The 16,132-nt window shown below is 45.3% G+C and overlaps 3 protein-coding genes and 1 pseudogene across 7 annotated transcripts in view; 3 read left to right on the top strand and 1 right to left on the bottom strand.

Annotated features, from left to right (window-relative positions):
* Nucleotides 1–3,069, top strand: part of shroom2a (shroom family member 2a) — a 37,520-nt gene extending 34,451 nt beyond the window's left edge. For both annotated transcript variants that reach the window (XM_084010590.1, XM_084010589.1), the window contains exons 9-11: nt 229–397; nt 923–1,195; nt 1,275–3,069. In XM_084010590.1, the coding sequence (XP_083866716.1) occupies nt 229–397; nt 923–1,195; nt 1,275–1,547 (715 nt within the window). In that variant the 3' untranslated portion in view covers nt 1,548–3,069. The remainder of the gene's footprint in view (nt 1–228; nt 398–922; nt 1,196–1,274) is intronic.
* A 62-nt stretch (nt 3,070–3,131) lies between these two features.
* Nucleotides 3,132–5,394, top strand: cldn34a (claudin 34a). The gene is made up of 2 exons (XM_084010636.1): nt 3,132–3,272; nt 4,541–5,394. Exon 2 carries the CDS (start codon nt 4,616–4,618, stop codon nt 5,348–5,350), a length of 735 nt encoding a protein of 244 aa, XP_083866762.1. The 5' UTR covers nt 3,132–3,272; nt 4,541–4,615; the 3' UTR covers nt 5,351–5,394.
* Nucleotides 5,395–9,109: 3,715 nt separating this feature from the next.
* LOC311014195 (putative claudin-24 pseudogene) lies at nt 9,110–12,889 on the bottom strand (annotated as a pseudogene). 2 transcript variants are annotated; one of them, XR_014599467.1, is made up of 2 exons: nt 11,437–12,889; nt 9,110–11,338 (listed from the first exon to the last, which is right to left on the bottom strand). The product of XR_014599467.1 is annotated as a putative claudin-24 pseudogene (transcript). The 2 variants fall into 2 exon arrangements; XR_014599469.1 differs by having other exon boundaries at nt 11,467–12,889.
* Nucleotides 12,890–13,516: 627 nt separating this feature from the next.
* Nucleotides 13,517–16,132, top strand: part of wwc3 (WWC family member 3) — a 32,296-nt gene continuing 29,680 nt past the window's right edge. The window contains exon 1 of one of the 2 annotated variants that reach the window (XM_084010607.1): nt 13,517–14,058. In XM_084010607.1, the coding sequence (XP_083866733.1) occupies nt 13,913–14,058 (146 nt within the window). In that variant the 5' untranslated portion in view covers nt 13,517–13,912. The remainder of the gene's footprint in view (nt 14,059–16,132) is intronic. The other variant, XM_084010608.1, reaches the window with a different exon arrangement.

The following is a 16,132-nucleotide window of genomic DNA, read 5'->3' as shown; positions in this document are numbered from 1 at the left end:
AGCTGCTGCTCTACAGCTGTCTCCGTCAGTCAGTTACTGTGTTATTGTGTGACTTAGTTGAACACAAAATAACTAAAAAGACTTAATCACTTTTTTTTAAATGAGGACTTTTATTTTAATTTTCAAAGCTTTGTTAACTTGTTAACTTTGTTAACTAATGCGCCGCCGTCATTTATCCTGCCGTGTTTTTTATTCGCTTCAGTCACGTGACAATCACTGGGTTTACAGGGAAAAGGAGGACAGCATGGCGGCAGCCGTCACCATGGTAACCAGCTCGACGTATTACAGCACGTCTGCCCCCAAAGCCGAGCTCCTGATTAAGATGAAGGACATGCAGGAGGAGGAGGAGGAGGAGGACTCCGAGGATGAGCTGGACATCGACCTGGCCAACAAGAAGGTACGGAATCACAAGACATAGGAACATAGAAATAACAAAATAAGATATAAAATGCAGCTTTTTGCGCATTAAAATGTCTAAAAATCTGTCATTTTAATGAAGGTAGCTGTCAGAAACTGGCTTTTTTTTCAGTCTCTAGCTACATTTCTACGACAGGCTTTTTAGATCTCGGTGGGTTTCAAAGTCAAAGTTACTTTATTGGTCTCCCCAAGGAGAAATTTGTCTTGGATAATAGGGAAACTGCTGCATCAATTTTCATGACAACATACAACAGAGACATCCAACCAACCAAGTACATTGAACAAGGTTTCAACCAGATGAAGGATTTCATTCTCAGAGAAACAAGCTGCACGTTAGCGGCAGCTCGTCTCTCAGAACTTCCTGTTTCCACCGAACAGGAGGAGGATAAAAAATAAAATGGTGAATCACCACAACCACATGATAAATGAGCACCAGGCTGGTGAACCCAGACATGCTGTATGTCAGATCAGATAAAGCTTGAAGGTTTTGGTGTCTCGTCTGCAGCAAGAGCTGATCGACAGCCTCAGCAGGAAGCTGCAGGTGCTGCGAGACGCCCGGGAGAGTCTGCAGGAGGACGTCCTGGACAACAACGCTCTGGGGGACGAGGTGGAGGCCCAAGTCCAGCAGGTCTGCAAACCCAACGAGCTGGACAAGTTCCGGATGTTCGTGGGCGACCTGGACAAGGTGGTGAGCCTGCTGCTGTCGCTGTCGGGCCGCTTGGCCCGCGTGGAGAACGCCCTCAACAGCCTGGAGGAGGACACCACCGCCGACGAGAGGGTGAGTACGCATCTTCGCTGCAGACCCAGTAGAGCCGGTGGAGACCTGAACCCTAACACGCCGCCCTCTTCCTCCACAGCGCACGCTGACTGAGAAGAGGAAGCTGTTGATCCGGCAGCACGAGGACGCCAAGGAGCTGAAGGAGAACCTGGACCGGCGGGAGCGCGTGGTCTACGACATCCTGGCCAACCAGCTGCCAGAGGACAGCCTCACAGACTACGAGCACTTTGTCAAGATGAAGTCTGCGCTCATCATCGAGCAGCGCAAGCTGGAGGACAAGATCAAGCTGGGCGAGGAGCAGCTCAAGTGTCTGACGGACAGCCTGCCGATGGAGCAGCGGCTGGCCTTGTAAGTCCGCAGTGGAGCGCCGCGTCCAGCAGGGGGAGCCAGAGATGAGGACTCATCCACCAACCAACCACTGAACCTGATGTCTTTCACGTTTCCCTTGTTTTTATCCTCATGTTATTTTTGTTTTTTTTTAGTAATTTATTGTAGCCTTTTGAATCTGCGCAGGAGGGGACAGTATTTTATCGTTTTGAGCAGCATGCTGAGCAACTAGTATTTATCATGTTTGAATAATTTCACAATCTGAAACGCATCAAATCTGGCCCCGATATTTCACTAAATGCTAACCTGTTTGTTTAAAAAAAAAAACATTTATATATATATATAAACTAGTGGCCTTTTTACTAAAGATGTTTGTGCTCACTGAAGAACATTGGGATGTTGTGAATGTACCCAAGGAGAGAGCGAATCCTGGTCTCAGAGGAACCGCAGCGCTTCACATCCAGACTTTAAATCCACGTACTGAAGTGCCTCGGACTCATGTAGACGCCGACGTTAACCATCTGTCTGTTTTTGTTTTTTGTTTTTTTCACTGTACTGATGTTCATAGTCACTACACTTGTTTTGAGCTAAATTTCAACACTAAAAAAAATAACTTCAGGTTCAGGTTGATCATTTATGTACGGAAGACAATTAGGGCCACATGTGATTTTTTATTATTATTGTTTTTTTTATTATTCTGAGTTTGAGTCCTATTTTTGGACAGCATATTAGGGCCACTGTAGTTATATAAAAAATAAAATAAAAAAAAAAGGAGCTGAGAGAGGGGGGCAATATTCTGAGAAAAAAAGTTGCACATTGTGAGTTTATTACGGTGCTAAGAACCGGCATTTATGCTAGCTAACTTCCTGTGAATGTAGACATGTATTTTTCTTAATTAATACATCACGTGTCAACGTCTCGTTAAGGTCCTGATGGCTGTTGATGGTTATTGTTGGTTTTATTTATATAAGGCGAAATCTTATGGGTGTTTATTGATTGGGGTGGTTGGTAAGTTGAATATAAGTTGCTTGCCATTGCTATGACAACACGGGAAAGCTACTGCTAGCATCTTAGCCCACCCTCCCCCCAATATGGCAAACCTTTTTTTCTCTTGGCTCCGTCCTTTTTTTTGTTTTTGTTTTTTTTCTACAGTGGCCCTAATACGCCATCTTATCATTTAAAGTCAGAATTCTGCCTTTTTCTGACTGTATTCAGATTAAAATAATAATTCTGACTTTTTTCAAAGAATTCCAATTTTTACTTTATTCAGAGGTTTAAGACAGAATTCTGACCTAAAGACTGACTCAAAACTATGAATAAATCCCACGTTGCTCTTCTCTTCTTCCGTATTGTTGCAGCCAAATATGTAGAAGTTATGATTTTGAGCAACTGGAAGGATTGAATCCGTCCTCGCGGAGGTAAACGCCACCGGAGGATGTTTGTTCTGCACGTTTTGTTTTTGTTTTCACGCGCTTTGCTGCTGCAGCCCGACTCCTCAGCGTCACCTTCACCGGCCGTCTTATCAAATAAAGAGTCTGCTGAAGTCACGCCCCCGTCGTGTGTCTGATTGATTTGTCGTCCGGCGCTAGGCTTGTCACTCATTAACGCCTCCACGCCCTGCAGGAGAAGACTTTGGAGTCTCCGACCGCCACTTTCTCACGGAGACCAAACAAAGTGTGGATCCGGTGTCCGGTGATCAACAGCAGTGGAGGAAGGATTTGGTTCACGAGACGGCTTGAGACGCATCGAGGTGAGTTTCTATTTATTATGTTGAGATCTAAATCATCGACTCAACCTTTTAACACACGTAAAAGTGTTTATTCTAATTTTCAACATAGTTGGATTTTTCATTTTGGAAGATATTGATGCAAATTCTCCAAAACATGCAAAAGTCATTGCCGTTGTATTTGTAGATGTTATGTTTTCAACTTAAAAATACAGTTTAAATATTAAGATTACTCAAAGTTTCTTAATGTCTTGTGCCAATGACCAAAAATTAGATCTTAAAGTCCAACTTCTTCTTCCGTAGACATATTTATTCATGTTTATTTGTATAAATACAATAAATGAGTTTTACATGCTTATGGAAAAGAAGTAGAATAATTGCAATTACATGCGTTATTATATGCAGAAGTTTTATTTTGGTCACATTCATGGAGTTGATCATGTTTTTAATAGCAAACTTGATTTATTAATCACATTTAATTACGTAACGTTGAGCAGTTTAGTGTTAAACTAAGCACTTTGGTCAATCTTGGTTGTTTTTAAATGTGCTTTACAAATAAATTGATTTGATTTGATTTGAAATACTACAGAATATTTCACACACCTGTTGTACCTGTTCATAAACTATGTAAGGACCTTTTTTATATATTGCAGTTTAAGATATTTGAGTGTATGTAAGTTAATATAAGAAAGATACTGATTTATTATTATGAACCCTCACAGAGACCAAAACCCTCAGGGACCCCAAAGACCTCGGGGTCACAAGGTTTGGTGCTCTTCTAGACCTGCTCTATTAGTCTTATTAGCTGTTAGCAAAATGACCCCTGTTAGCTGTTAAAATGGACAAACTGCTTTTGAAGGGAGTTAATGGGTCCCCTAAAAAATGTTGTATATTTTGTTGTGGATTATGTTTGCACTTGACAAATCAAAAACTTGCTTAAAAAAGTCTGTGGGAGTCCACGTCGGGAGGAGGTCTGGGTGGTGGACGGGTAAAACACACACAGGACTTTCACCCAGGAAACCGAAGTTTGTGTCCCATTAGAAACAAGTTGTTTTGTTTCAATTTTGTAGCGATTTTAAGCGAAAACATTAGATTTTAACTACGATGTAAGATAAAAAATAAAATAAATTATATATAGGTTAACTGACCCTTTTAAAGTCCAGGTTTCTCCTGATCTTGAATTTTAAACAGAAACCAAATAAAATGTAGATTATTGCCCGAATAAGTATGTGGGCTCTGAGAATGTGGACTCTGAGAACGTGGACTCAGAACTTATCTGTTTGTGTTTTCAGGAGAAACTACACAACAATGAGTGAACCGTCAATGCGCCTCTCCAAACGTTAGCTGCACCCCGCCAGGCTGGGACCATGTACCTGGCCCACACAGCTCACTGGCAGTTCCTGGGCCTAATGGCAGGCGCCTTGGCATGGATCCTCCTCCTGACCGCCACCGGCCTCAACGAGTGGCGCCTGTGGCACGTGGCAGACGTGTCCGTGGTCACGTCGGGCGTGGCGTGGGTGGGCATCTGGAGGGCGTGTTTCTACAGCCACGCCCTCCCCCGCATGGAGACCTGCCGGGCCATCGGCGTCCTGGACCCCTTCGCCCCCGCCGAGATCCCCGCCGCTCAGGTGCTGATGGTGCTGGCGCTGCTCTGTGGCCTGGCGGGGAACGTCAGCGGCGCGGTGGCCATGAGGAAGGTGTACTTCTGGGTGGAGGACCGCGGGAACGTGAGGCGGGCCTTCGTGCTGGCAGGGGCGCTGTACCTTCTGACGGGCGCGCTGTGTTTGGTGCCGCTGGCGTGGAACATGACCTCGGTGCTGAACAACGGAACCATAGACTTCCCCCCGGAGTTCCACCTCCCCGCCGCGCCCCTCCGGCAGCAGGTCGGCGCAGCCATCGGTGTGGGCGTCTTCGCTGGCGTGCTGATGCTCGTGAGCGGACTGCTGTTCCTCTGCTACCGCTACGTCTGGGCCCCCCTGAGCAACGAGGCCCCCGGAGACCCGCTCCACGGACCCTGGACTCACACGGCCCTGGAAGGGAAGTCTCACGGAGACACCCGGGGCCGAGATAATCCCGCCTTTAACGACGAAGACACCGCATGATGGCAAAAGCTTCGCTTAGTGTCTGTTGGATTGTTGGAAGGAAACTAATTTAAAGACAATGTTGTTTTTACCGGAGACAACATTACCCACAATCCATAGTCACTGAACCGAAGTCTGAACAGTAAAAAACGGATTTGACTTTTTTTTTAAGTAATAAAAACATTGATTTTTCCAGATAAAGACAACTTTTTTTGAAAATAACTTATCATTTGTTATAAAAACTGCTATAAAAACCCTGGTAATAATAAATGAATAATAATATTAATTCATTTTTCAGAAACTGGTTACCTTTAAAGGACTAAAATGTCCCACGAATCCCAAATAAGCTATTCAGCTGTGATTTCATATCAATAACCAGATGAAACGGATGCTAAAATAACTCCATAATGATGGTGATCAGTAAAAAGTGTGAAGTCATGCTTCATTAGGTCTGTCTGCAAGACCACAAGCTAACTACTTTTAAAACGCTTGTTTTCTGACTGGGGTCTGGTTGATGTGTGCTAGGCTATGCTAACATTGTATAGCTGCTCCATAAATACGTCAGAGACCTTGTTTTTTGGACCACAGACAGTTTCTGGTTTCTCCACATAGTCTGGTCTGGTCTCTGGACTAATGTGAGCTACTATCGTAGACCTCTGAGGGACCACAGACCGTCTCTGGTTTCTCCATATGGTCTGGTCTCGTCTCTGGTTTAACTTTAACTGGTTTAATGTTTAACACGCCGTTAAATGCGTTATCAGGCTTATCATTCATCTCTACGGCTTTAAGAAGACTGAAGTGGACTGACGTGGCTCACAGAGATGGAACGCATTTGTTAGCTGGTATCTGATCCTGATTAGATAGTCTATGGCTCATCTGCTCGGAGCTTCTCCACCAATCGTCTCTCTTGAAGAGATCAGATGTCACCTTTGTGGCGTCGGTGGTTTTACCCCCCCCCCTGCCGTCCCCCATGATGCATCAGATGACTTTGCTTTACAGACGAGATAAACTATCTTATCTGCAGCAGGGAGATGTGGGAGTTTTCTTTACACAGAGACCAAGAATTATTTGAATACTTTCCCCCCAAATCTGTTATCTGCAGGAATGCTTCTGAATAATAAAGTCAACGTGATCCTGATCAGCGGTCCTGCTGCTGTAAGGGGGGGGGGGACACAGGACCAGACCTGGTCTACCGTTCATCCACTTGTGGGACTCGCTCTTTTGACAGAGAGCGCCCTCGGCTGAAGAGGCCTTTTGTTCCTAGGCCTCCTCTCAGGACTCACATGTCTACTCTCCCACCCGGGTCACGTGACCGGGGTGGGACCCCGCCCCCCCTACTCAACCTGACCCGCTAGGATCCCACACCTCGCCGCGTCACGGCCCCCCCCCCCCCCCCCCCCTGGCTCAGACTTCTGGATCCGAGCATCGCTATTGGATAACAGCTGAGAGAGAGATATGGTTTATTATAACATCTGTCCGGCCCTGAACTCTGGCAACACGATGGAGCGTTTTGTTATCTGTAAGAACAGGAAGTGATGTCATTAGAACAGCACAACGTTAAAATCTATATCTTATATTTACTTAGAGTTTTTATTTAGAGTGTTTTAGCTTCTTTCAGCTCGTTGTTTTGGTTCAATTTCATGCTGCGTTCACAACAAACATTAAGCTGATTTGAGGTTTTTTTAAGCAAAGGTTGCAAAACAAATTAGATGAATTTGAATAATTAACACAATTCACTCAAGTTGAAATATTTAAACTTAAGCGAGAAATTTGTCCTGACTCTCTGTGGTCCCCCAGAGGTCTAGGGTGGTAGCTCACATTAGTCCAGGGACCAGACCAGACCATGTGGAGAAACCAGAGACTGTCTGTGGTCCAAACAACAAGGTCTCTGCCGTATTTATGTCTAGATGACCTTATTTGGAGTGTTGATGGAGCAGCTACAATGTTAGCATAGCCTAGCACCCATCAACCAGACTCCATTCAGAAAACAAGGGTTTTAAAAGTAGTTATCCTGTGGTTTTGCAGACGGACCTAACAAAGCATGACTTGACACTTTTTACTGATCACCATCATTATGAAGTTATTTCAGCATCATTTTCATCTAGTTATTGATGTTAAATCACAGATACATAGTTTATTCTGGGTTCCTCCAGCCCACGTGGGTCTTGCTAGATCCAGTGAATCCAGCTTGGTGAAATCCAACGGGCACCTCGCGTGATGTCATGAACCCAGACAGGACGCCATTTTGGTTCCTGGTGGATCTGGGACTTCAACATGTACAAAGCAGCAATAGTGCTGATTTCAGTTGTGATGGAGGAGACCTGGTTGTGTTTCTCTGTTTTGACGCCAGATGAGACTGATTGGAGCGTTCGGTGGTTGTTTGGTGAATGTGAGTGTAGGTAGATTATGATGATGGTTTATCTGTTCATCAGTGTGTTGAGCAACGGAAGACGGTAATTCCCGACATGACAATCGTATCTTATCAAAGTCTGAGTTTCTAATCTGCATCTCCATCTGAACTGTGAGTCTAGAGGATCAGGTTCCTGGACTGGAAACTATCGGATTATGTTTCCCCTTCAGTGTTTGCTTGTTTGCAGTCGGATGTCTTCAACCATCATTCCTCAGGAAAAGAAGGATCTCCGCTCTGTCCGACCCCCTTACAGTGATCCAGATGAATCTGATTGTTTTGGGCTGCTGATAGAGGGTCCTCCAGCTCCTCCAAGTCTTCCAGGTCCTCCCTGCATTAGACATTGGTTCAGGGGCCCCCACTGAGCTTCACCTACAAAATGTCAATCAAAGAGACAGAAACCGACCAGGGAGAGACTCGATATGACCACAAAGGCTTTAAGCTTAAGGGTTTTTAAAGTTAAACACAAAAAAAGCGAAACAGCTACAAAGAGACACAAAACAACTACAAAGAAATAAAACGACTACAAAGAGAAACAAAACGACTACAAAGAGACACAAACAACTACAAAAAGAAATAAAACGACTACAAAGAGAAACAAAATGACTACAAAGAGAAACAAAACGACTACAAAGAGACACAAAACAACTACAAAGAAATAAAACGACTACAAAGAGAAACAAAACGACTACAAAGAGACTCAAAACAACTACAAAGAGACTCAAAACAACTACAAAGAAATAAAACAACTACAAAGAGAAACAAAACGACTACAAAGAGACACAAACAACTACAAAGAGACTCAAAACAACTACAAAGAAATAAAACAACTACAAAGAGAAACAAAACGACTACAAAGAGACACAAACAACTACAAAGAGACTCAAAACAACTACAAAGAAATAAAACGACTACAAAGATAAACAAAACGACTACAAAGAGACACAAAACAACTACAAAGAGACACAAAACAACTACAAAGAGACACAAAACAACTACAAAAAGAAATAAAACGACTACAAAGAGAAACAAAATGACTACAAAGAGAAACAAAACGACTACAAAGAGACACAAAACAACTACAAAGAAATAAAACGACTACAAAGAGAAACAAACAACTACAAAGAGACACAAAACAACTACAAAAAGAAATAAAACGACTACAAAGAGAAACAAAATGACTACAAAGAGAAACAAAACGACTACAAAGAGACACAAAACAACTACAAAGAAATAAAACAACTACAAAGAGAAACAAAACGACTACAAAGAGACACAAACAACTACAAAGAGACACAAAACAACTACAAAGAGACACAAAACAACTACAAAAAGAAATAAAATGACTACAAAGAGAAACAAAATGACTACAAAGAGAAACAAAACGCCTACAAAGAGACACAAAACAACTACAAAGAAATAAAACGACTACACAGAGAAACAAAACGACTACAAAGAGACTCAAAACAACTACAAAGAGACTCAAAACAACTACAAAGAAATAAAACAACTACAAAGAGAAACAAAACGACTACAAAGAGACACAAACAACTACAAAGAGACACAAAACAACTACAAAGAAATAAAACGACTACAAAGATAAACAAAACGACTACAAAGAGACACACAACAACTAAAACGAGACAAAGCGACTACAAAAGAAGCTCAACAAAGTGAAGTCGAGGTCTTGTTCCTGTCCGAGGCCGGGGACTGAGCAGAACCACTTTTTATGATCAGGTTCTCCTTCTAGTCGACGTCTGCGACAACATCGTTATCTCTCATTAGCTTCATGCTATCAGCGCTGACGACACCGAACCAACCGTACCTGTGTACACGCTGCAGACGCCCTCTGACCTCCACAAATCTGTGTAATGATGTCAAAGCGGCGAGGGCGACCCGCTCCGCATTCTTCCCCGTACATGCCGCCCATTAGAGCATTCATTAAACACAGCTTAGCCCAGCGAGCAACCAGGAAATCTGATGGAATTAGTCTCAAGCTGCGTTTCCACCGCCACGGACACACCTGACGGCTTCCAGTGCCCCAGGGACCGCTTCAGACCGGGACGGGGGGGGGGGGGGTCAGGTTTATGGGACTAATAGGGGACCGAATGGAAAAGAGCAGCCAGAAAACATGTCATAGCTTCTCATTTTATCTACAAAAAACAAACATGTTACATAATAAAGGACGATTTTTCAACATAATTTCCATATATTCTTTATGTGAATCATCGGCAACTCATGATCTATTATCAAGAATAACTTACAATCACAGCATTTTAAAAGCTACAGAAAAGGTTTGTCTCCTTTGTTTGCACTGATCAGAGAAACCTCCTGAATAAGGAATAGAAAGCATCTCATAAAACACATCTTTAAAAAAATATCCTTTTAGTTTTTACGGGTCACAGCAGGTTCTAGAAGACAAGCGATCGATCAACACGAGCGCTAAAAAAGCCGGATGTCGTCGTCTTCGGTGTACAACGTTTCCATGGTTACTGTGAAAGCGGTCGGAGGTGCAGCTCTACAGGTGATTGTGTTTGTCAGGTGATTGTGTTGCATGCTGGGAACTCTCCTTTAAACGTACTCGGAGCGCTTCCTGAAGGACACGTCAGTGCTCATGACCCGGTACCTGCGCTGCTGCGGCCCCGCCAGTGGCGGTTCCTCTGGGGAGCAGGAGCAGGAGGCGACCAGAAGGAGGCCGGCCACCATGAGCAGGAAGCCGCCGGCCCAGCCGCAGAACAAGGCTTCGCCGAACTCCCACCGCGGCACCACGTCGGGCACCTTGTCGTCGAAGAAATGCAGCACGGCCATGTGGGCCATGTATGACACGGGGATCAGGCACAGCACGCCGGAGACCAGCGCTAGCACGCCCCCCGTTGCCGTCAGAGTCCTCTTCAGGCCTCCGTGGCCCCTGAAGCTCTTCACCAGCTGGAGTCCGGGCACCGTCACCAGGACCCCCAGCATGCCCGCGGCCAGAGAGGCACACATGAGGATGCGGGCCAGCTTCAGGTCTCTGGAGAGGCCCAGCAGGCTGTCGTAGGCCCGGCACTCCATGCCGCCGATGTCCTGGACCACGCAGGTCTCCCACAGGCCCAGCTCGTAGCTCTCCACAGGCAGCAGCGCCGTGGACATGGTCAGCCATTGAGGCAGGATGGTGGCGGCCAGGACGCAGAGCCACGCCGCCACATAGACCAGCATGCCGAGCAGCTGCAGGGCGCAGGAGCACGAATCCATGTCCTCTCTCTCCTCCACGCTCGGCCGACTTCTTCTTCTCTGGCTGCACTTCTTCTTCTCTGGCAGCTCTTCAGACACCTGAGGACGGGCGGCGAGCTTTCAGGCAGACTGCAGCTCACTCTCAAACAGGAGCTCACATCTTCTGCTGCAGCGAGGAGAGGGGGGCCCTGCAGGACCTCCCCCTTCTGGTCCTCCTGCTCCGGCTGCTGTGCCAATAGGCAGCAGTGAGGGGGGAGGGGGGGGGGGGGGGGGGAGATGGTCAGCGTCAACAGCACACGACCACAACACATGCAAAAACACAAAAAAAGTCAAGGCCTGATAAACTCCTCCTACTTCTGGAGAACAAAATGCTCAGCTGACTGAACTGACGTCTGGACGCACACATACACACACACTCACACACACACACACACTCTCTCACACACACACACACACACACACACACACTCACACACACACACACACACACTCTCACACACACACACACACACACACACACACACACACACACACACACACACACACAAAGTCAGGTGTACTAGTCAGTTACTGGAAAAACCAAACCCCACTGGAAAAAAGATTTTACTCCCCTGTTTCAGAACAAATACAAACACAGAGACACAAAGTGAACAGTAAAACGAGCTTCAATTCTACAAAGAAAAGCGACTGTGTTTTTTTGGCCACTAGGTGAAGCCGTAACACTGCTGAAGAGGCGTTCAAAGCAGTTTTAGATCTTAAAATTCACATGAATGAAGCTTCTAACTGATAAACACCTGATTCTCCATAGAAGATAAAAGTAAACATATCCATCACTGGGCTGTTTGAACCAAAATATAATATGTAAAATGTATAAAAAGTGTGTTAATTCACTTCATATCAAGAACAATAACAAAAAGAAATAAAAGAATGTGTGCAAAATTGTTCTGAATAAAAATAACATGTGATAATCAGAATACAGTATATAATGCAAAATTATTTTATAACAATGCATAATTTTATTATTATTATGATCTATTTTGATAATGTAGAATGAAAGCAGGTCTTCCTTCAGACACATGGAAACGCCTTCGACTTGCTTAATTTATGATCCTTGTAATGAAATCATGCTAGGGCGATGAAACCTGCTTATTAACGCTGACTCGTGTGTAATGAGATGTAACGTTGCAGGACTCTCTTCTCTCTCTTCTCTCTGATGGATTCGTTCTGTGTTTGTGATGCCACACAGAGCAGCTGATTGTTGCTGTCAGCCGTGTAGGAGGAGAGCATCAAAGCTGGGATGTGAGAGCATGTTACCCAGGCGTACACACACACACACACACACACACACACACACACACACACACACAAGAATGCAAAAACACACGCAAAAAAATCCAAGGCCTGATAAACTCCTCCTACTTCTGGAGAACAAAATGCTCAGCTAACTGAACTGACGTCTGGACACACACACACACGCACACACACACACACACACACACACACACACACACACACACACACACACACACACACACGCACATGCACACAGTCAGATGTACTGGTCAGTTACTGGAAAAACCAAACCCCACTGGAAAAAAATTTTCCTCATGAGAAAGAGACACAAAATGACTAAAAGGGACATAAAAGGATAACAAAAAAACAAAATTACTATAAAAAAATAAAAAGACAAAATATGACAACAAAGGAAACGGATCTCAAAGTAGTGGATCAGTAAATAAAGATAATAAAGTTCTTATCATATAATCATGTTTATATTCTCTTTTCTTATCATCGTTTAGTGTCCATGAGGACATGAAACACTGTGACCTTTGAACTTTAATGAGACATTTAACTAACTGATGTCACCATGACTCTTCCAGCTGATCGCTGAAGCTTTTTATTACAGGTTTTCTAAAACGATGTGTTTATTTGGTCCTTTATTATCTCATGGCAACTTTTTAAAAAACAAATAGACAAAGTAGTAAAAGTTTTCCTTCCACCAGTCTGGAATAAGACGTGTTATGGAAAAGAAACAGTTCAGAAATAACGTAAAAGTGTTTAATGACCCACAATTAAAAGTGACAGTGTTGTACCTGCAGGAGACGCCAGGTGTCGGTGTTGTTCCATTTAAATAAGCCCGCAGTCAGCAGCAACGAACCCCGGTGGGAGGAGGGGGGGGGGCGTCCTGTCGCTGTGTTTAACGTTAAACTAACTACCTGATTTCAGGTCAGTTTCCACACAACGAACTATCGTTTATTTAACGCGCGGCTACGTCATGTGACTCCACCGGCTTGTTGTCCGACGGCGGAACAATAAAGTTATTTAAACGTGTTCTTGTCGTCGTAGCCGTTACCCCTCTCCCCCCTATCCCCCCCTCCCTCTCTCTCTGTCTGTCTGTCTCTCTCTCTCTCTCTCTCTCTCTCTCTCCCTCTCTCTCTCTCTCTCTCTCTCTCTCCCTCTCTCTCTCTCTCTCTCTCTCTCTCTCTCTCTCAGCGCAGAAGTTAAAACTTTTTTACGGTAAAAGTGCGGCGACGCTTTTTTTTTTTTAAGGAAGAGCCGAGCTCCGGGGGCTCTTTTCCTATTGGACGAGAAGGCGCTCGCGGCCGACCCGTTTTATGCAAATCAGCTCGAGCCGAATATGGACACGGAGGAATGAAATATGGTGGAGGAGGCGAACATGGAGGACCGAGGACCGTGAGAGCGCCGCGACGCCGCGACGTTTTTTATTTTTTATTTGTGTGTTGTTTTCCAGGAGAGGGGGGAGGAGACGCGTGGATGTAGCTCCGGCGGGGGGGCGGACAACTTTCGCCGGAAAGTTTTTCCCATTCGCGCCGACAGAAAGCGCGTCGAGGCGGAGAAGGCTCGTTGTAATGCAGTGAAAGAGCGACTTTTTTTTATTTCGGGGAGGGAGGGGGCGGGGGGGGACCAGAACCAGGGCAGAGGGGCTCGCGCACCGTCCCGTCGCGATGCCGTGGGTCAGCGGCGGGAAGCGGAGGGAGAGCTCGGAGCTGCCGCTGCCCGCGGGCTGGGAGGAAGCCCGGGATTACGACGGCAGAGTCTTCTTCATCGACCACAACACCCGGCAGACTTCGTGGATTGACCCCAGAGATAGGTATGCTGAAGCCCCCCCTTCACCCCGGGACTAACCGGGATTACACACACACAAAGTAGTCTTTAATTCAGCCCGGTAACTACTGGAGAGTTTTGTGTTGTGTTTTGTTTCGGGGGGCAGTTTCATTAACATCCCCTTTAATGTGACACGAGGTTGTGGTTTTTTTACGTTGATGGATCAGGTCTTTGGCAGTGGCCTCGCCGAACCTCCCCCCCCCCGAATGTGACGCCCCATGGTACGGTCCCGGTCCCGGTCCGCTAACGTTAACGTTCTCTCTCCCTCCCTGCCACTGCGCGTTTTAAATCTGACAGCTCTTTGACGTGTAAATGTCCCGGCCTTTCCCCCCGGTCCGCTCCGCTACAACACACAAACTGTCAACTATAATATAATCTGCGTTCACGGAGGAGCAGAGAGAGCTGATGTCAGATCAGTCACATCAGCAGATTTATGACTTCCAGTGACCCTCCTGGTTCCCTAACCCACTTTAAAAACACAGGGAGGGGTAGTTGTTAATCCAGGTCCCCCCCCCCCCCCCCCTTTCCTACCTTCTCATACAACATAATGTTTGTACCCCCCCAACCTCCCCTTTAAAAAACGACCCATTAATGTGTGTTACACTGTATTCCATTTAAACTCCAACTCCCAGAAATCATTGTGAAAATATGTGAGGAATGCTAGTTGGGCCACTGGGAGAGAGCTGCAAGGATGTGTGTGTGTGTGTGTGTGTGTGTGTGTGTGTGTGTGTGTGTGTGTGTGTGTGTGTGTGTGTGTGTGTGTGTGTGTGTGTGTGTGTGTGTGTGTGTGTGTGTGTGTGATGAGGGGGGGGGGGGGGGGGGGGTACTGGGATTTCACCAGCCCCACAAACCGGCTCGATCAGGCATTTTTAAAGCAGACTTTGTGAGATTATACTGGGAATTATAGCGACAATGTAACTGGTTTTCTTCTTCTGTGGAACGTTTGAGTGCAGATTTGTTGTCGGCAGTGGGAAGAACATAGTAGCTGCGTGTAATCCAGATAAGAAAAACCTGATTTCCTCGAACAACCCCCCCCCCCCCCCCCCCCCCTTCCTCCCTCCTTCTTGATGAAGCATTGTTATGTGAAGCTGATAGTGGTTTCACAAGATCGTGTTGTCGTCAGCGTGTTTTTTTTTAACGTTTGCATGACTAAAGAATGTTCTCTGCATTAGTTCTGGTGCTACTTGGTGATTTATAGGTTTTTATCTCGGCCGGAGGAATGTGTCTCCCGTCACCACCTGATGCAGACTTTCCAATAAATCACGTCACGTGTAACATAACGGCACTAAAGCTGACTTTCCACCGCTAAAATGCATCAGAAACTCAAAGTGTCAGCCTTTCAGCTCTGCAAGAAAAAAAGTAGAAAAAAAACACAGTTCTTTGCATCAGCTGCAGCGGCAGCACTGATGAGAGTTCATATGTTTCTGTGTTTGACAGCTGTTCTGGTTTAAGTACCACTCATATCAAAGGCTGATGGTTTTAAGGGTTGTCGTCTGGTATCTACCACATGTTGTTGTAGGCCGTCATCAGCACCAGTCTAGTCCTAACCCCCTTTTAAAGGACCACACCAGTCAAACTCTGACCCCCTTTAAAGGACCACGCCATTCTAGTCCTGACTCCCTTCCATCAGCAGAGGTTCCTCCTGTCTCCATCAGTGTGTCAGTGTTTACCCCAGTAGCTCCGCCTCCCTGTTTTAACTAGGGATGCACCGAAATGAAAATTCTTGGCCGAAAACCGAAAATGAGGAAACCAAGGCCGAAAACCGAAACACCGAAAGAAATGAATATTCCAATTATTAGTACCATTGCATTTATGGCTATGACTGTGTACTAACCTCAACCTCATCAAGGCATTGATTCAAAGAATAAATCAATTACAAAAGTCTGAAAATATTTATTTAACACTGACATTACAACAATGCACAGTATATAATAAAAATAAAATGTTTAATGTCTCATCGAACATATCAGACAACGAGGGTGCATGCCTCTCATCTGGTGCAGAAAGACACGTTTTTTCTGCGCTCTGCTCTCCTTCTCCTGCGCTTCTCCGTCTCCAAG

Source organism: Eutrigla gurnardus (genome assembly GCF_963514095.1).
Source record: "Eutrigla gurnardus genome assembly, chromosome: 6".
Classification (NCBI taxonomy): Eukaryota; Metazoa; Chordata; class Actinopteri; order Perciformes; family Triglidae; genus Eutrigla; species Eutrigla gurnardus.
The sequence above is the reverse complement of the archived record's forward strand: the minus strand, read 5'-3'. Positions and strand labels throughout refer to the sequence as shown.

Coding starts and splice junctions, on each gene's coding strand:
- cldn34a (XM_084010636.1), top strand. CDS start 4,616: ATGTACCTGGCCCACACAGCTCACTGGCAGTTCCTGGGCCTAATGGCA.